General features: G+C 35.1%; 1 protein-coding gene and 1 pseudogene across 1 annotated transcript; both read right to left on the bottom strand.

Annotated features, from left to right (window-relative positions):
• Nucleotides 1-8,059: 8,059 nt before the first annotated feature.
• LOC149560998 (putative UPF0481 protein At3g02645) lies at nt 8,060-9,651 on the bottom strand (annotated as a pseudogene).
• A 91-nt stretch (nt 9,652-9,742) lies between these two features.
• On the bottom strand, nt 9,743-21,092 carry LOC149560997 (uncharacterized). Its single transcript, XM_089827726.1, has 2 exons — nt 20,783-21,092; nt 9,743-9,822 (listed from the first exon to the last, which is right to left on the bottom strand). The coding sequence occupies exons 1-2, from the start codon at nt 21,090-21,092 to the stop codon at nt 9,743-9,745; spliced, it is 390 nt and encodes a 129-aa protein (XP_089683852.1).
• Nucleotides 21,093-21,223: the final 131 nt, after the last annotated feature.

The raw sequence follows: 21,223 nt of genomic DNA, 5'->3' as shown, positions 1-21,223 counted from the left end.
ATCCAAGCTTTCAAATATATCTCTATTTCCTATCATATGATTGCTACAACCACTATCTAGAAACCAAATATCACTTGAGCTCTCTTGAGATACATGACATGTAATGAACAATGTCCCTCAACTACTTCCAAAAAAATTTGCATTTTGTTTGCCTACATCCGTTTGCTTCTTCTGACATTCATTTGCTAAGTGACCAAACCTCTTGTAATAATAAAATTGGATATTTGATTTGTCATACCTTTCTGATGCTTGATTGTTATTGCACCCCATTGAGCTTAAACTTTGATTTCTCCTTACTCCTTGATCAAAACTCCTTTCCTCTCTTTGATAATTATTTCATCCTCTGAATCCTAGATTTCCTCTTCCTTTGCCTCTACCAAATGTCATTTGTGTTTTGAATGCTTTCTCTAATGAAGTATTATCACACCTGTTCAACCTATATTCATGGTTTTGTAATGACTCAAACAACTCATCTATAGATAAATTTGACAAATCCTTATATTAAAGAGATCAAATTTCCACAATCCATTAAAATTGTTAGTATTGCTTTTGGATTAGATTGTGTTGAAAAAAAAATTATCATCAACATTTCGAATCAAACTACGTGACTTTATTTTTTGCAGCTCTTGCTCTCTCTTTCTGATGATGAATCACGTAGTATGATTCGAAACGTTGATAGTAAAAAAAATTTCAACACAATCTAATCCAAAAGCAATACTAACAAATCCTTATATTCCTCAATTGCCACAACAATATTATCAAATTTAATAGGCAAGTTTCTTAAGATCTTTTCTAGAATTTTTTGATTTGTTAGCACATCACCATTCAACCTTATTTGATTAACCGCATTCATAACTCGAATTGAAAATTGTCCTACTAACTCATAATCTTTCATTTGGATATTTTCAAAATCTCTTCTTAATAACTACTATTTAGATACTTTTACCTTGCTTATACCTTGATATGTTGTTTCAAGAATCTTCCATGTTTGGTTGGTTGTTGTAGCTCCATTAATCCTTGCAAGAATAGTGTCATCCAAACCTTACTAAACAATTTGGAAAGCCTTTATATCCTTTTTCCTATTTTCCTTGAGTTCATCCTTTTGATCTACAGTTAATAATGATTCATCCAATGGCTCTACAAATCCATTCACTACAATCTCCAATAACTCTTGGGAACAAAATATTGTTTTCATTTTAAATGCACAATTATCATAATTCTTGCCAAAAAATATTGCACTCATGAATTGATTCATACTTGATGCCATACTTTAGAAAAAAAATACAATTTTTTAAAATACTTGAATTCCTAAGTATGATAGTAGTATCAATAAGATTATCTCAATTTTAAAAAAATTAGATCTCCAGCTCCTTTCAAAATTAATGACTTAAAATAAGATATAGCTCATAAGCACACAATAAAAATCACAAAGGTGCCTCAACTTCACAATAAAATGCAATACCTTATGATTGGATTGATCTCAAGTTTTTGCCGCAAACATTGACAAGAATTTGCATCCTTTAAACTCACATCATACCTTCTTTCTTGCAGCAGTAATCTTTTTTTAAACTCCACAATCTACCTGGACTGTGACTCCAAAATTTGCCTAGGATCTAACTCAACAATGTGCCTATGCTCTGATTCCACAATTTGCCTTTGCTCTAATACCACTATGAAGGTGGCCAGAGACAAAGAATACTAAAACACAATATGGAATCTTTATATTATTACTTCTACTTCTTTGCCTTATGTTTACATCCATTACAACTGCCTCTATTTATGGAGTTCTAAAAAGATCTAGAACCATGCACATCATGGTAGGAAGGATCTGGAATTTATCAGTCAAAAATCACATGTAAAAAGTGGAAATAAAATAATGTACATGGAAGGGTGGTGGGAAGTTTCCATATTAAATATGGTAGTTGTGATATTATGCTGGAAATTCTAGATTTTCTGCAGTGGTGCAAATTACCACATGCCAACACTTGATAGGTGCTCCCCATGAAACCCTGCCCACAGAGTTCTTATCTTACTCTTATAATAATTCTTAACTAGGGTTTCCCTAATCTTCCTAGGAGAGAACGGTGGTGGTCCATCATCAAAAATTAGTTGTTTCTCTTCACTTGCAACTACTATCATTGAAAGCCACCAAATCAAGAGATAGTTCTAGATAAGAAAAACGCTTATAGAATTTTAATCATTAATAAGATTGAAATTAGCATATATGTTTTTATCTTGAGGAGGTGTATGCTTTTCTTGTGATCCAAGTCAAGTTCCATTCTCCTAATTTACATTTTCTGGATTAGATTCTAACACCAATGCAATCAATAAATCCTTCACATCATTGCTTAAAATAATTTTGTAAGCTGATAAAATTAAATGTGTTAAAAGTGCGTTCAATGCAATTAGATTTATTCTAAAATTTTAAACTATTCAAATTATCTTCATCTTTCCTTTAACCAAACATATTAAATGATTGAAAGGAAATGAAAAGTATTTCAATAATATTTTAAAATTGAAAGAATTAAATTATAAATAAATAAATGTGCTTTTCAAAATGATAAAATTAATGGACTTTTATTTATTAAGTAGTACAAGCCTATTTATTCTTTTCCATCTCTAACATCATATCTATATTTTTATTAGAATATATATGATATATACATCGTTTAAAAGAAAATAGAAATAATATTTGGAAAATTGAGTATAAAAATTAAACAAATAAATATTTTTTTGAACTTGATATATGTTATAAATTTATCAATAATTGTAGAGCTATCATTAAAGTATAAAAGGTTATTTTTAGTCATAAAAGTGATTCAAAGATTTTGATTTTTTGCATTAATCTTACACCGCCACATTCTTTTGGTATGTTGAGACTCTATTGTAATATTTACTTTATCTTACTCAATAAGAATACTATTATTCTTAAGATGTACTATTGATTTGTCTTCACCATCAAGAGAAAATGATGCCCTTAATGACAATTCTTAACAGATTCTAGAAAGTATGCTCGACTTTCCAAGCAATAAGGGAATTAGTTCTTATGTTGTACGTGGGTATGTCATCATAGACCCAAAAATAATCCTCAAAAGAAGAAGATTAAAAGCAAGGAGAACTTCTATAGAATTTTTAGCAATGCCTATGTTTAGGGTCAATTGGCTTGAGAAACAGACCATTAACAATAATCATGTAGAGATTTGACCGTGGTTTTTCATTATAACATGTATGGAAAAATCAAAGCCTAGCATTATAATATAACACAAGTAACTCAATAACATATTCCACAATAATATTATAATAGATAAACAATTTGTTATCTTTTATGAATTAATGTTCTATCATACATTGAGTTTGTATAGAGACCACAAAGTCTCCTATGATCACTCCAAATGATGTTTACACCATAATGAGTGTCATTAAGGTATTTATCTTGATGTCACTTCTCTTTATACAATTTATATCACATAGACATTATCTCCTCACTAATCACTTGTCTTGTCTTAGTGATTAGTCCACCTTTATGACCTATGACTATGTTTCAATCAACAACAACTAAATACATGAATACATCTAAGTTCACCTCTTAGCTCACCAATCTTCTCATATTAATGCTAGCATAATGAAAAGTTGCGAGTTATGAGAATTCTAGTGGTTTCCTTTTCTTTTTCTTATGTATCTATAATTTTTTTAAGAAATTTTGTCTGCTTAAAAAATCCAAAGTAGATACTCAAAAAATATACACATCAAGGTGACAACATGAAAAATTCCAAAATCAAATTATAAATAAAATAAGAACATGGAGAATTTTCCAAAAACTAAAGTTGATGCATAGAGAATACACACTCCAAGGTCATAGTAATAAAAATTAAAAATTAAAAAATAAAGACAAGAAAATCAAAGAAAGAGCTAGAGCTAGGCCAACTCCTTCCACATCTTGGTCATTTAGAACTTAACTACCTCCGGATCACCCTCCATAGTCTTTGCAGCAACAATTGCCTTACTTTTAAAGTTCTCTTTTGTTCTTTTTCCAATTCAACTGGCAGCATCTATTGAGAATTGTGTCTCAACCTTGCATGTTTTTTTCAAAAAATTGTAGAATTTGTATGTGGTAATTTTTCACATGTTTATGAGTTGGAAAAAGATGTATTAGTTGTTAAAAATGTGTCTTGTCCCTAGTACAATATAGAGAGGCTATTTTTAGAGTATAAACAATGCATTATATGACTTTTATAGGGGTCTAAACTAGAGGGCAAAATTATGGACGAAAATGCTATTCTTGGAGATACAAATGACAAATGGGTAATATGTGGCATGGTTGTTTTGCCCATGGTTTTGGCCCATGGCATTATGAAACCACAAATGGTTTCCAAGTTGTAAATCCCTATAAAAGGAGGGCTTGGGGAGGTGTTTGTATCATTGAGTTCTATTTGCAAGACTAGGTGCTAGAGGGAGTCTCTCTAAGTCTGAGTTTGAGTTGAGTTGTGGTGATGCGCTTCAAAAAGAACTTGCATTCCAAGTGTATTATAATCTTCTTGATTTAAGAATACATTGTGTGGGTTTTGCAAGGTGGGATTTTTCTCCCATAAGGGTTTCCCCATGGTAATCATTGTGTTATGTGTTCATTGTTATTTTGATTATGTTATTATGCATTTCTTGAGATCTCTAAAATAGTTAGTTGAATTTGTATAATTGTCCTCTCAAGATTAGTGTAGGAACCGATTCTGTGCACCTTTGCTTCATTACAACATCCACATATTTATCTTTATCTTTTCTAGTCAAGTGCACCCTAAGTTCGATGTCTTCATCTTTGACTTCTCCTTTTGTAGTGATGAGATTCTAGACCATACCTTGGATTTTGGTACCACTATCTCCAATGAGCTTCTTTAATTCTTAAATTTTCCTTGGGATACTATCTTCCAATTTCTTCCTTGCTTCCACCTCTTTCTACAAATCTTTGACTTTTTTGCCTGCTTCCTCCTTAATGGCTTTAATATCATTGATGAGCTAATTATCAAACGAAATGGATGCCTTCTCTTTATCCTTCACCCTACCAATGGCAATCTTTTCAAGACTGCCATAGATATAAATAGAAGGAATATCATTCTTCCCCTTCATAGTATTATCCATAGGGTCATCTTTAGAATCAGACACCAGGTACCCAATTATTTTTTTAATTAGAGACTCTACTATGTTAATTGTTGAAATGTGGTGACTTACCAAGGAACTACTATAAATTTTTCATAAATTGTTTGGGTTCAGAGTATCACGTGAAAACAAATTTTCTAGTTGACTCGTCAAGGATTTTTGAGTTAAATTGTCAACTATTTCCCAAGAAAATGCTTGTATAACATAGCCTTCAAGGTTAGCAATTTTAAAATGTGTGAGGTGATAGCAGTTTCTTGCAGTAGTATTGAGTTGTAAGGGATTACATAATGTAATCAAGTTGTAACCACTGGATAATAAGAATATTTGCCTCTGTGTTTGGTGGAGTAGTCTAGGGATTGGGTGAACCATATCCTCCCAATAGTAAATCAACTCTTCCTCCTCACCCATATTCATTCCGATATCATCACTTAGTGAACCTCATTTGATAAATTTCCTAAACCAATTGATTTGTATAGAAGACTAGTTAGTTTGGACCAAATGGCTGAAATAAATGAATTCATTTATGAAAGATTGTACTAAGAAGTGAAAATAAATATGAGATTTCTATAAACATAATAGATATAAAAAATTGTAACAATTCAGAAAGAACAACAAAAAATCATATTATGATTCACATCACATGATAGGTTATAAATCATTTAATTTATTTGACAAACCCAAATCCTATAATAAACATAAAAAGAAATAAATTTCAATATCTCTTTTTCCAAATAGAAATAAGTGAGATAACATAAATATTAATATATTTATCATTATATTATGAATTACATTAATATAAATTAACATACATTTAAAATGAAAAGTTTCTCTTAGTTAGAAAATATTATATAAAGATATATGCATCTCAAATTTGAAGTATGGCACAAACCCATCTCCACAAATTCATCCATTAATTTATGAAATTACAATCGTTCATTATACATACATAAATTAAAAGAAACCTAAAAATATGGGGAAAAAATTGCAGAGCCTACACAAACAATAATATTGTCAACTATCTAAAGTATCTGTACCTAAACATAGACAAACTATTAGCACATATATTTTCGGCCGTGTATGACTAGGGTTTCTTTTGGCACTGGGCAAAAGCTGAAGGAGGTGGACAGAGTGGATCAAAGACAAACACGAATGCAATGATAAACATTCAAATCAATAAGCAAAACACAAAGACATCAAGTTGTGCTACAACACTTCATACACAATACATAACTAAAATCTATTACAAATCCATAGAATGCTACAACATTCCATCCACTCATGATCCACAATAAGAAACCCAAAATGGGCTCTGCTGATTACAAGCCTAGCTTATGCTATTTATAAGAAAATGCATAGTAAATGCTATCTTGACTATAGCATAGAAATAGCTACAATATTAATGAGATTAGTTGAGATGGATGGCTGAGTTGGTTGGTGTTTGGATGGCTGCATGTGGAAAATGTGTGCTTTGTTTCTCTACAGCTATGGATGGCTATTTGTCTACTGTGCAATTACTTTGGATGATGCTGGAGTGTGGGCTGGACAGTGGACGGTTAACCAACCATAAGGCTGCCGACAGTTGATAGAAATTAATCTCTCCAACACTCCCCCTTAATTTCTATCACTAATGCTACTGCATTTATATTGTTTTCCCTCATTATAATTACTTCGGATTTTACGGCTTACCCCTAACCAATGCAATTCTGAAGTGGTTTCAAGCTGACCACGAACTTCTCAAATATCACACAGGTGGTTTCAAGATCACCATAAACTTTGCACTCCAATGCTTTACAAACCAAGCATTCATTGGTTCTACTGACCATGAATCATCACTATAGGGAAACTATCATCACTCTGGGCCTTTCTCTTTTGTATCTGCATCAAACTAATTATTGAGTCCATATAAAAAGAAATCCATCTACCGAGATACATGGGTACCCAGCCGCTGTACTCGTCAGTTCTATAGGAATCTTTTTCACATACATGATTCATCAATATGTCAAACCAAAAACCTTTAGGGTGTCGGGCACAACCGATAATGCACCCTATACATTCACATATCCCATTAGAAATCAGCACACACATAGACCTTAGAATTCCTTTGAATCATGACAAACAACTCACTACCAATTCAACCTACTTGCACTAACCATTCTATAACATCAAACACACATACTTCTAATACAAAGACATAATAAACATTTTCATGATCAATATCTTCCATGCCATGTGTATCCATTCTTTGGCACTCCCGCTTGCACAAAGATGCTCCACATGTTTCTAACGCACACTTCAACTTTGGCTTCTTTCTTTTCACAGCTTCTTTGTTTCTCATAGCAATCTCTTGAGTTGTTCTTCTCTTTATTCTTGCAGAAGATAACTTCAAATGCCATTGCTTGTTGGGCTACGATGCCACAACCTTAATGACAAATACTCAATGGCTGAAACTTTTCATTTGCCAAAAAACACTTCAAGATCATCGACCTCTCCATGATCTCCAAGATCATCTCCCATTAGCTCTGATACCACTTGAAGGAGGTGGACAAAGTGGATCAAAGACAAACACGAATGCAATGATAAACATTCAAATCAATAAGCAAAACACAAAGACATCAAGTTGTGCTACAGCACTTCATACACAATACATAACTGAAATCTATTACAAATCCATAGAATGCTACAGCATTCCATCCACTCATAATCCACAATGAGAAACCCAAAATGGGCTCTGCTAATTACAAGCCTAGCTTATGCTATTTATAAGAAAATGCATAGTAAATGCTATCTTGACTATAGCATAGAAATAGCTACAATATTAATGAGATTAGTTGAGATGGATGGCTGAGTTGGTTGGTGTTTGGATGGCTGCATGTGGAAAATGTGTGCTTTGTTTCTCTGCAGCTATGGACGGCTATTTGTCTGCTGTGCAATTACTTTGGATGATGCTGGAGTGTGGGCTGGACAGTGGACGGTTAACCAACCATAAGGCTGCCGACAGTTGATAGAAATTAATCCCTCCAACAAAAGCACAGTAGGTCTGTGCAGCGGTGAGCAGCACAACAAGAACTGCAGTACACAACGCCAACATCTTCCATGGTCTCGAGAGATGCTCCCCATGAAACTCCACCCACACCATTTCCTCACCTTGCTTCTGTAATATTTCTTGATCAGCGCCTCCCTGATTCCACTCTTTATTGCCTTTGGATGCTCCTCAAACCCTGCAAAAAACAGAGGCTTGGCCATGACGTCCCACATCTTGACCACTTGTTCATCCGTTATCATCATACTTTGTCTCTTAATAACCCCTTTCTTTCGCAGCAGGGCAACGTCCTTTGGCGTGTCGATGAGGCAGTCCATCAGTTCAACATACTGTGTCACATTCTTGGGCCGATTGGGGTCATTGAACTCCAACGCAAGCAAATTCCTCATCATTACTTCTTTATAGGTGTCAGAAATCACAATCTTTGGAAGAAAGAGAGTGTCGGATTGCTTGTCAAATCTGGTTTGGTCCGAGCCAGATTCGAATTGGATTCCAACGTTGTCGAGCTCTATTGCATTGTAACTGTTGAGGAAATCAGTACGGCCTCTGGCTGGGCGAGGAAAGAAGAGAGCTAAAATGGCCGCAATCATGTCGTCTATAGCAGTTGTGAATCTCTCGCAGCAGGTGAACATTTCTTCTTCTTGTTGCTGTGGGCTATGAATCTGTAATAAGGAGGACACATATTTGTGTATGCAACCCAATAGATGGGACTCCTCATCATATTTAATCTTCACATCAGAAAATGCTTGAAAGCAAGAGAGTTGAGATATTTAAGTGTTGAGGAAAGTTTGAACTGTATTGGTATCCAGGAAAAAATCTATTTCTTTGAGAAGGGAAAGAGGGATCTGGTTTTCCAGCTTCACAATATCACATCTAATAGTTGTGAGAGTAGGCATAAGAATTTCACTGTACCTTTTTTCTGTTTGACTGAACTCTCGTTTAAGAACATGGAGCCCATTTTTGAGAAACTGGTGGAGGAAGAAGGCGTCCAACATTATCATGCGCCCAAACTTTTGGTTGTCGTTGATCTTCCAGTCGTAGAACTCCTCAAACTCTTGCATCATCTCTGACACTCTTTCGAAGAAATTGATGATGATTTCTGTCTTATTTTGTGTTGCATCTCTTATTGATTTCAGCTTGTAAAAATCCATCTGGGAAAGATGGTTGACGCCTTGGTAATGGAGCACCGGCAAAGCTTGGTCATGCAGAGTGCGATAGTGGTATGGTCCAAGTGACAGCATTTGAGGAAGGTATGCTTCTTGCTTCACGTTAATCAGAGCCCTCGGCACCCACATGCTTGTCTTGTCAATTTTCACAGGTTTCTGATCGAGCTCTGTTAGAAAATCTTCGACCTCCACTATCCACTCATCGGAAATGAACTCTTGCACTTCACTTGTAGCTCCTGCCATCAAGAACAAACAAACCGAATTAAATTAAGCTCCAGAGATTAGTAAAGATGTCCAAGAACTTCACTCTTAATTTAGGTTCAACTTCACATAAGAAGTTTTATGCTTTAACTGTGACCCAAGGAAGTGCTAGGCTGGTATTTTACTTTCACTGGGTGAGATTTTGACAGGCAATCAAACTCTTCACTTTACTGATATGTGCTTTCCTTGCTGTCTGCTGGAGTAAATCTGAATTTTGAAGTATTTCATTCGATTAGTCTGCTGAAGTTAAATTATTTGTGATTATTCTTTGATCTGATTTGTTTAAGATGTGACATAGAATAGCATTCTAAGAGTCGGTGTCTATGAAAAGAGCACAATCATGTGATTCCTTTCTGATAAAATTTACTGCTCCACCAATTTTAATTATCCATACCACGGCGGCTTTATCTATTTTTCACCACTAATCTTAAACATCAATATACTAAGGAAGAAAGTAAAAATCAAAAGTTATCGAATTTAATATTTTTCCTTGAATTTGAAAAAACATATCATAATGAAACATCAATCAGAATAAACTTTGAAAATATTCCACCTATAGATGCAAATGACCTGTAATTAACATTTCTATAACTCCTGAGAATCCATATCCAAAAAAAAATGTACCCATCCTCAATATTTAGAGTAATCCAAAAAAATATCAATGATCAATACACCATAACAAATCCTCTCAAATCGAATATTTTTATCTTATTCTAAAATACTATTTACATTGCCACTAGCCGAAAGTTATACATTAAATATCAACTTTATTCTCCATCAGTTAGTTGCTCCAGGCAGCATGTAAAGCCCACCTAGCATTGATGTGAAGTACCTGATTGCCTTGCTGTGATTTCTTTGGGAACCTTATCTGAGCCACATGAAAAGAATACGGTCTGCTTTTATAATAATAAAACTTATGCACTAACTTTAGTCTTAGAAGACCGAAATTCTACGAGTACTTTACTCATCTCACTTTTTCAATTTGTTAAGCATATATTTGTCCAGCGGTGTCGCTAGAGAAATAGAAATACTAATGAAGAGTGACTATGAAAGCAAGATTGCATGATCTATCGGTACCGTGAATCGTGATGACTATGTAAAACAGAGGTGATATTTGGCAGTTCTTTTTTAATTTTTTCTGGTGTCTCCAAATATTAATAGTTCTAAAATAAAAAAATTGATCGCTTTTTTAAAGCTCTGACAATGATTTTATTAGTACATAATCAGATATATTACTTTCCTAGCATATCATAATAGCATAACTTTCTTGTAAAAAATAAATCCCAATACAAAAAAATTGCTCAGTACAAGAAGGTGTCAAGTGACAGTTTTTCTCGGCACAAGTAGGTGCCGAGTAAGCTCAACACAAAAGAAAGCCGACTAACTCGGCATGAAGGGGCAGCTAGGCAATAGTGCATGCTGAGTGAGCTCAGCAATAAAGGGATGCTGAGTGAGCTCGGTCGCCACTGTTGGGTGATGCTTGACAATAGAGGATGTCGAGTGAGCTCAGCACAAACTACAAACTGCAAACAGAACTTGGTGAGAGCAACAAAGAGAGGACTTAGTAAAGATCAAACTGAGTGGGTTATAGACCAGATTTACAACCTGGATTTTTCCACATTAAAATCCATAGAGCTGAAAGATGAAGCTTTTAAATATGAACTTCTCAAATGCAATAATATCATGCAATGTTGAATAGAAGAAGGGAATAACAAAGATTTGTATACCTGCTTGCTTGCTTTCTTTCTATTCAAATAAGATAAGAACTATTACAAATTTGGGAGAATTCAGCTTCAACCAGAAAACCATAAAAAATTTCAAACTGATAAAACTTAAAACTTACAACTCTTATGGTTGCATACAACAATGCCTGAAGCAATCACTGCTTCACAGGACAAATCAAAACAATGAACTTACAAAATAACAAGAGGAAACACATGCAACTATAGACACAAAACTAACTTTCTTCTATCTTCTGAACCTCTAACTTGATCTACTGATCAATTTCATTTTCTCTTTGTGCTCTGCTCTACAAATTTTCAACTCCTTCAACTAATCGAATGAATCAAATTCATTCCTTTTTGTCTCCTTGCCAAAAGTTTTCCCTCTCTTTTCAAAATTTGAACTTGCCTACCACATTCAATATTTTTGATTGTTGCAGGCCGTTAGGTGTTAGGTGGGTGTTTGGCTCCAGGGGCAAACCTACTACAATAAATTTCTGACACTCCCCCTTTGTCCTGAGTCAAACAAACAAGAATCACTCATGATCCAAATCAACTACAGCAAGACAATCTCTTAGGTGTAAAATAATTTCAATGCGTAAAGGCTTAGTAAAAATTTCTGCTAGCTACTACTTAGACTTGCAAAATTTTATTTTCATATCTTCATTCTCCACCAACTCTTTGATGAACTGATAGCTGATCTCTATGTGCTTGCTTCTCCCATGGAAGATTAGATTCTTGGACAATGCAATCGAGGAGATGTTGTCATAGTAAATTGTGGTTCCATCCTCTTGTCTTTCATTCAAATATGTCAAGATCCTCCTTAAGCAAATAGCTTTACATGTTGCCGCATTCACTGTTATGTATTTAACCTCTGTTGTAGATTGAGCAACAATAGGTTGCTTCTTAGATGCCCATGAAATTGCACCTAATTCGATATGAAACATGTATCTAGAAGTGTTCTTCCTATCATCTAGACTTCTAGCCCAATCACTATCTGTGTAATAAACCAACTTGAAATCATTTTCTGTAGTATATAAAATCTCAAATCCCTTGGTATCATTCACATACCTTAGGGTCTTCTTTCCCGCTTGCCAATGAGAATCCTTTAGTGTTTCCATTAATCTAGAAATCAAACTTATTGCATGCATTATGTCTAGCCGAGTTGTAGTTAAATAAATCAAACTTCCAACCATACTTTTGTATAGTGTTGAATTCACAATTTTGTTGCAATCTTCCTTGCTCAACTTCAGACTTATTGTTGTTGGTATTGGGGCTGCCTTACTATTCTACATCTTGACTCTCTCCAAGATCTACCTTGCATATTTTCCTTGAGAGATGAAGATGCCATCATGCATTTGTTTCACTTCTATGCCTAGAAAGTACTTTAAGAGACCTTGGTCTGGGTAAAAGCACAGATCTGTGTCACCTTTTGTGATATCAAAACCTGTTTTGGTCAAATTTTATTTCTCTATCAAAACTCAATTTTATTCAAAAACTAAAAATACCCTTTTATAGATCTTAGATTCAATATCATCATTATATAAATTTTTGAGTGTTTTGATTAGTTATAATATGTTAGAATTTCAAAATATTATAAGTCAATATTTCAACATTTCAGAAGATGCTCACTTAAAAAAGGGAAAAAAATAGTAAATCATACTAAAAAAGAAAAAAAATTATATTTATCTCTAGAGGAGAGAGTCCTCTTCATGAATATGTATTTTTTTTTCAAAAAATTAGATTTGATTGGGAAGTTTTGACGGGAGGAAAAAACTGTTGGCTTCTAAGAAGGTCGAGCTTGAGTACTTATAACAAAGAAAATATAGATAAAAAATAATTTATTTATTTTTGTGCACTAGATATACATGTCATCTATAAGATATTTTCAAATCAAAACAAAAAAAGATGATTTGCATTTTTTTTTTTTGACGGGAACTACACCCTATATTTTTAATAGTTAAAAAAGGGACTTCAAAATAAAAGAAATGAATAAATTCTTACTCAAAAAAATTTAAAACAATGATAGGCATAAATTTCATCCAATTCTATACATTTCATCAATTTACATCATTTTCAAATTCTAAACACAAATACCATTTTTTTTGTCATTAATGTTGAACTGTCGCATTCTGATATCACATTTCTTCATAAAAGGTGACACAAATTTGTGCTTTTACCCGTCTGTCATTTCAAATTCATTTTTCATGGCCTATTTGAACTCACCAATTAGGAAATTATCATTTTCAATGAAGATCAAGTCATCAACATATAAGACAACAATCAACACATTACCATTTTCTGTCTTGATGTAAAGTGCGGGCTCACCATTTCTTTTGCTAAAGCCATTGCTCATCAAATATGAGTCAATCATGTTGTACCATGCCCTTGGACCTTGCTTGAGCCCATAAAGAGCTCTCTTCAATCTATAGGCTTTGTATTCTTCACCTGGGACTTCATAACCAGGTGGATGCTCCACATAAACTTCTTCTTTCAATACACCATTCAAGAAAGTAGACATCACATCTACTTGATATACTTTCATTTGTGTTGGGCTGCAATTGCTGTGACAACACACATGATTTCCATTCTTGCAACTGGGGCATATGTCTCATCATAATCTCTACCATACTGCTACTTGTACCCCTTGACCACTAAACGTGCCTTATGCCTATCTATTTTCCTTCAACATTGCACATGGTCTTGTAAACCCATTTCACTCCAATTACTTGTTTCTTGAGAGGCAAAGTAGTTAACTCCCATGTCTTATTTCTTTCAATAGCATTTATTTCTGCATCCATGGCATTACACCATTTCTCTTCATTCACAGCTTCCTCAAAATAAATTGGATCACTATAAGAAAATAATATAAAATTTACACTCTCATCATAATCTTCCCCATACCTTTCATCTTGGTATATCTTCCTTAGACTCTTAATTTTTCTTAGCAATAGGGAGGCAAGAGTGGGATCTGAATTTTCATTGTTGCTACTATTACTATTTTGGATACAAGCTTGGGGTTGTCTTGATGTGCTTTGAGCTATTGCTCAGCATGCATGTTAAGGGTTTCTTCCCTTTTTGCCTTTGTCTATAATCTACGTTAGCTACTCCATCTTCTCATTGATCACCAATGTCATATTCTTCCTCTTCAATAGTAGGCACTTTACTTGAAGTGCTTGAGGATTCATCTACCAAGCCATCCCATGACTGATTTTCAAGAAACTCCACATCTCTTTAAATGATGATCTTCTAAGTGATTAGATCATATAGCCTATAGGCCTTTGATTCTAAGTTGTACCCTATGAAGATGCACTTCACACCTTTGTCATTTAGCTATTTCTTTGTTCTTTAGGCACATGTGCATATGCTACACATCCAAACACTCTCAAATGCTCAAATGTCCATCTGTTCCTTGGCCATGCCTCAAGAGGAATGTTGTCACGAACTGATTTCGTAGGACACCTATTGATCAAATATAGTGTTGTTGCTACAGCTTCTCCCCAATATTTCGTTGGGAGCCCTTTTGCTTTCATCATGCTTCTAGACATTTCAACAATAGTCTTGTTCTTTCTCTCAGCCGCTCCATTTTGTTGTAGAGTATAACTGGCTGTAAGCTCTTTCCTTATGTCATTTATCCTACAAAAATTTACAAACATATTAGAGGTACACTCCCCTCCTCTATCTGATCTATGGATCTTAACATAGTGTCCACATTCTTTTTTAGCCAAGGCTTTGAATTCAACAAATTTATCAAATGCTTCAAATTTGTTCTTCAAAAAATACACCCATGTCCCCCCCCCAATAAAAAGTAGTTTGCATAAAACCTACCAAATTAGAATGCACCAATTCTAATGGTGCTCTAGCCCTTCTAGAATTTTTAAAATTAAAGGGAAGCCTATGTTGCTTACCCAAAATACAAGCCTCACACTTGTCATAGGAATCTACTATGCTTAGCAAATCATCTACCATTATTTTCCTGCACAAAAAATAAATCTAGCAAAGCCAAGATGTCCATACCTGAGATGTCAAAGCTTGGAGGGGTCTTCATTCACGCTCCTAAGAACCGATTACTAATGTATTGTTGTACATGTAGGCTTGAGAGGTGTAGCACTAACTTAAGAAGATAAAAATGTATCTATTCTCAAGGGGAACATCTGGTTCTTTGTCATTTGGACTATTGCAAGTAATCTATTACTCCCATCCTTCTGATGAATGACACACTTGTTATTTTTCATCAGTACCTTGTATCCATTTTGAATGAGTTGTCCAACACTCATCAAATTGTGCTTCATACCAAGGGAAAAATACACATTCTATATCTCCTTCTTTTCACCTTGCTTGGTGCAGACCATAATAGATCCTTTTCCCACTATGGGAATGGTTCCATTATTTTTCATCTTAATTTTAGACTTAAAAGTCTTATCAATGAAAGAGAATGGACTTTCATTACCACTCATGTGGTTGCTATAGCCATTGTCTAGGTATCATACCTCAGGGCTTCCTTATTCACCTATGTTACACATAATGAAGGCTATGGGATTGTTTGCATTTCCCATGCTCACATCAGCCACATTGGTATTTTTCTTTGATTGATCACCCTATTTCTTCTAGCATTCACTTGCATAATACTCATACTTATGACAATAGTAGCATTCAACATTTCTCTTATTGGAGTTGTAATTTTTTTTTACCTCCTCTAGAGTTGTTTCCAAATGTGCTTACTCCCTCTTGGTTGCGTGCTCATCCTGAGCTTTCTGCACCAGCATTCCTTTGACCATTCCTTCCATGACCTCTACTTCTTGAGCCTCTTTCGAAGCTATTTCTTCCTCTCCCCCTACCTCTTGAATTCTCTTGAGCCTTGAAAGATTGCTCTTGGGAAGTTGTTTCTGATCTATTTATCCAATGCTCATGGGTTTGAAGAGTTTCCATCAGCTCATCAATGGTCAATGTGGTGAGGTTTGTTGCTTCCTCTATGGTCATCACAAGGTTGTCATACTTCTGAGGCAAACTCTTCAATATCTTTTCCACAATTCTCTGCTCATCATAATGTTCTCTATTTAATTTGAGCTAGTTTATCAGAGTGGAGATTTGTGAGATGAACTTTGTAATAGGTTCATTATCCCTCATCTAAAGGTTCTCAAACAATCTTCTGATCACCTATAGCTTTAATACTCTAACCTTATCAATCCCCTTGAAATTTTTCTAAAGGATTTCCCATGTTTCCTTCGCATAATTTGCTACTACAGTCTTGGGAAAAATTGTCTCTGTCATTGCTACCTCAATTAGAATTAATGCCTTTGTATACTTTCTCCTTGACTCCTTCAGCTAAGTCTTTTGATTGTTAGTAAGGGTAGCATACTGAGCTAGGTCTATCACATCATTGAACCCATTGTCCACAAACTCCCACAAGACATTAGCTACCATTATGAATTTCATCTTTTTTGCCCATGTATCATAATTTTTTCCATTAAAGGATGGTGGCTACTACCATATCTTTCTTGTATCTCATGCCATGCCAATTATCCCAGAAAACAAATGCCCTAACTCACTATGGATGTGGGGCCTCAAACCTCTAATACTATGTGAAAAATAAATCAAATACAAAAAAAATTCTCAACACATGAAGGTTTCGAGTGATAGTTTTGCTCAGCACCAGTGGATGTTGAGTGACAGACAGTGGATGCCGAGTAAGCTCGGCACAAGAGAAAGCTAAGTAACTTGGCACAAAGGGGCAACTTGAAAATAATGTATGCCAAGTGAGATCGGCAATAAAGGGATGTCGAGTGAGCTTAGTCACCACTATTGGGTGATGCTCGGTAGTAGAGGATGCCGAGTGAACTCGGCACAAACTACAGATAGAACTCAGTCAAAGCAACAAAGAGAGGACTTGCTAAAGACCAAATCGAGTGTGTTGTAGACTAGATTTATAGCCTGGATTTTTCCACCACTAAAATCCAGAGAGCTGAAAGATGAAGCTTTCAAATATGAACTTCTCAAATGCAATAATATCATGTAATGTTGAATAGAATAAGGAACAATAAATATTTGTATACCTACTTGCTTTCTTTCTTTCTATTCAAATAAGATAAGAACTATTACAAAATCTTGTTGCATTCAGCTTCAAATCTTCAAACTGATAAAACTTAAACTTTAAACTTATAGCTCTTATGGCTGCATACAACAATGCCTTGATCAATCATTGCTTCATAGGACAAATCAAAACAATGAACTTATAGAATAACAAGAGGAAACACATACAACTGCAGACATGAAACTAACTTCCTTCTGTCTTCTAAACCTCTAACTTGATTTGTTGATCGATTTTCTTTTCTCTCTATGCTCTGCACTGCAACTCTTCAACTTCTCCAACTGATCGAATGAATCAAATGCATTCCTTTTTGTCTCCTTGCCAAAAAATTTCCATCTCTTTTCAAAATTTGAACTCACATACCACATTCAATGTTTTTGACTGTTGTAGGCTATCAGGTGGTAGGTGGGCATTTGGCTCTAGGAGAAAACCTACTACAATAAATTTTTGACATTTCTTTCACTATAACATACAGTAACTAAAAATCCAATTCACAGTTCATGTTTGCTATAAAATTGTCACTCAATATTACAATATCTGTACACTTTAAGGTAGACCCAGTCATACATTATAATCATAAGTCTTGTAAAATAGCTACTCAATTCAATCTGTCAAAGGATATGGAATATGAAACATCTGTATTTTTTTAAAATTTGACTAATATTTGTATATGACCTCTAGGAGGTTATCCATAGTCCTCATGTTATTGTTCACAAAGTTGCATACAAAAGTAAAGTGATAGAGGTGATAAGAAGGGTGGCTTGATTGCAAAATGAGAAATTGCCTGGGAGTAAAGAGTTTCAACTTGTAAATAGTAATCAGTGGAAAGAAAGAGATTATTAGAACAGTAATACAATGATGATTTTAGGTATCTCAAAGAGATTATTCTAATATGTGTCATTCGAGTCAATACACATAAATGAATAGCACGAACTCAACAGTGAATAAGAAACATGCAATCTCATGTCTTTAAATTAACATAGATTAAAGAATCTACATCAAGTTGGCTAGCAACATGTGACTTACATTGTAGGCTTTCCAGTTAAAACAAAAACAAAATCCATATCTTCCCTAATGTTAACCTTCTGAAGGGTATTGATTGACTAAATTTATAAAATGCCTCAACATGTAGAGTCTTAAGAGCTATCAGATTTCCACAATCCATCAATGTTGAGATTTGCTATCTGGATTTGATTGTGTGACCAATTTTTTACATCAACGTTTCGGATCACACTCTGTGATCCATCATCAGGATGCATACAAAAGAAGAGAAGGATAAAAAAGAAAGTTAGCAAACCAGACTTCAAATAAAAGGTAGGGGGTTGGGGGGAGAGGAGGAAGAAAGCACACAAAACGAGGACAACTACCAAATAAAGGAAACCCAAATGACAACCAAGCCAACCTGAAGAGGAAAAAGAGTTGCAAGACCCAAAGAGAAAATCCTAGTGAGCAGCCTAAAGACCCCAAAAGATAAGAAAGGAGAATATAACACTAAAAAATTAAAAATAATAGAAAATACTTGAAAAAATTAAAAGAGGTTCTAACGAAGAAAAAGAAGAAAAAATTAATTAAGAGACTGGAAGAACCAAAAGAATAATGAAGAAAACTACTAAAATAATTAAGAAAAATGATAAAATAGAAAGGAAAGAGAAAAGACGCCTAAAATCATTTTTGAAAAAGGAGGGAGAATTAAAAAAGAAGAAGAAAAAAAATCGAAGATACACAATGATTAATGAACTAATAAAATAAAAAGAAGAAGATTGAAACATAGTTAAAAATAAGGAATAAAACACAAAAAAAAAATTTGGTTCGAATAAGCAAAAGAGAGGAAAATAGAGTAAAATATAAAATTTAAAAATAAATAACTAAATAAATAATAAAAAATAATATAGTTAATAATAAAATTAAAATTGAAAAAAAAAAAAAAAAGGTAAGATAAACAAAAGAACCATGAAAGAGACAATATAAGAAAACGAAAGGGGAAAGGATTATAAAAGGTTGGGGGGCAGGTGGGGGGAGTTGGTGAAATAGAAAAATGCCACAAAGGACACTAAATAAGTAAAGGAAAGAAAACATCAAAAAGATAAATAAGATAAATGAATCAGAACAATTAAATAACTTAAGACAATAAGTATAAAATAAGAGTAAAGAAAACACTAAGCTAAAGGAAGGAAGTTCAAAAAAGAAATATAAAAAGAGAAAGAAAAAATCTGCAGAAGAACACGAGAAAACACAACAAGAAGAAAGCCAACAAATACCAAAAAATGTATAGGAACACATGCCAGCCCATGCCTGCAAATGAAGCACCAGGGGGGTAACACAAAAAAATAAAAATAAAAATAAAAAATAAAATAAAAAAGAGCAAACCGACTCACAACAAGGAAACTGAGAAAGAAGGCCCCCAAAGCCCTAGTACTAGCGCGGAGGAGAAAGAAGAGAGAAACATGAAGGCCGACACAAGAAAAACCAAAGAGCCTAAGAGGAACAAGAGAAGGAGAGAAGACAAGGAGGGAGGAAGGGACAGGGAGCACCAAGGGGTAGAGAAAGCGAAAAAACCAAAAAAAAAAAAGGGGGGGGGGGGGGGGAGGGGGGGGCCCGAGGCAGAACAAGGGATACAAGGAACAATCAGGACAAGGTGGGGCTAGAATACTGAAGGGACGACAACAAGGGACGCCAAGCATGGTTTAGGTGCCACCCATCATCACGGTTGAGGTTAGACGGGTTGCAATATATCTCAACCACCTCTTTGAACTTCCTTTTGAAGAAGTTATGCTCCTTGGAAACAATGAGAGCATCCTCCAAACAGATATGATGTTTAGTAGAGGACGAGTGCTCGGCAAGGGCGGACTTGAGAACCCACTCATGTCTAATATTCACTGCATGTTCTTTGAGTCGGGTGGCAAAAGAACGACCTGTTTCACCTATGTAAGGGATGCCACACGAGCAAAGAACCTTATAGACTCCTGACTCCATGAAGGAATTCCTAGAGTCCTTGAGCGGGGGAAGGCAACGGTTGAGAGTAGAGAGGGGCTTGAAGGACACCCGGATACCCTTTTTGACTAAAATTTTAGAGATCTTGTGAGAAATGCCTTTGACAAAGGGGAGGGTGAAGAAGGGGGTAGGATCAAGAGGGGGGGGGGTGAGGCGGCAGGAGGGGAACAAACAAGGGACCTAGCTCGGTGGAAGGCTCTAGAGATTTGTTTGTTGGAATAACCATTCCACAGGAACACTTGGCGAAGGTGAGAGAGCTCAAGAGGTAAGTGATCAGCATCGCAAATCCGATGGGCTCTCAACGTTAGGGTTTTGAGAATGCCCTCTTTTTGGCTCGGATGATGGTGGGAGGAGGCATGAAGATAACAGTCTGTATGGGTAGCTTTGCGAAAGACACGACGACCAAAGGAGCCATCTGGTTTCTTGATGATGAGGACATCAAGAAAGGAGAGACGATTGTCAGACTCGACTTCTTTGGTAAATGATATGCAGGGAACTAAATTATTAAGATGGTGGTGAAATTCCTCCAAACTGTCAAGACCATGGGGCCAACAGACATTGGTGTCATCTACATAACGCTTCCACCACTTGGGTTTGAGGGGGGCAGAGCGCAGGGCAACATCCTCAAAATGCTCCATATAAAGATTGGTGATAACTGGAGACAGGGTTGAGCCCATGGCCACTCCATCAACTTGCTCATAAATGACACCCTGGAAGGAAAAGAAAGTAGAGCGCAAGCAAAGCTCAACCAAAGAGGCAACCTCAATGTTGAATTTGCGCTTAACTAACTCCACAGAATTAGGAATGG

Source organism: Cupressus sempervirens, chromosome 4 (genome assembly GCF_028749045.1).
Source record: "Cupressus sempervirens isolate cs-2001-9-10 chromosome 4, ASM2874904v1, whole genome shotgun sequence".
Lineage (NCBI taxonomy): Eukaryota > Viridiplantae > Streptophyta > Pinopsida > Cupressales > Cupressaceae > Cupressus > Cupressus sempervirens.
This window is presented reverse-complemented; position numbering and strand designations above follow the sequence as displayed.

Bases quoted from the DNA above. Each gene is read 5' to 3' on its own strand.
- LOC149560997 (XM_089827726.1), bottom strand. From the start codon at position 21,092: ATGGGCTCAACCCTGTCTCCAGTTATCACCAATCTTTATATGGAGCAT. The intron at 9,823-20,782 runs GTTATCTTCATG...TTCAAAATTCAG, and splicing joins CAAAGCTACCCATACAGACT to ATTTACTCCAGCAGACAGCA.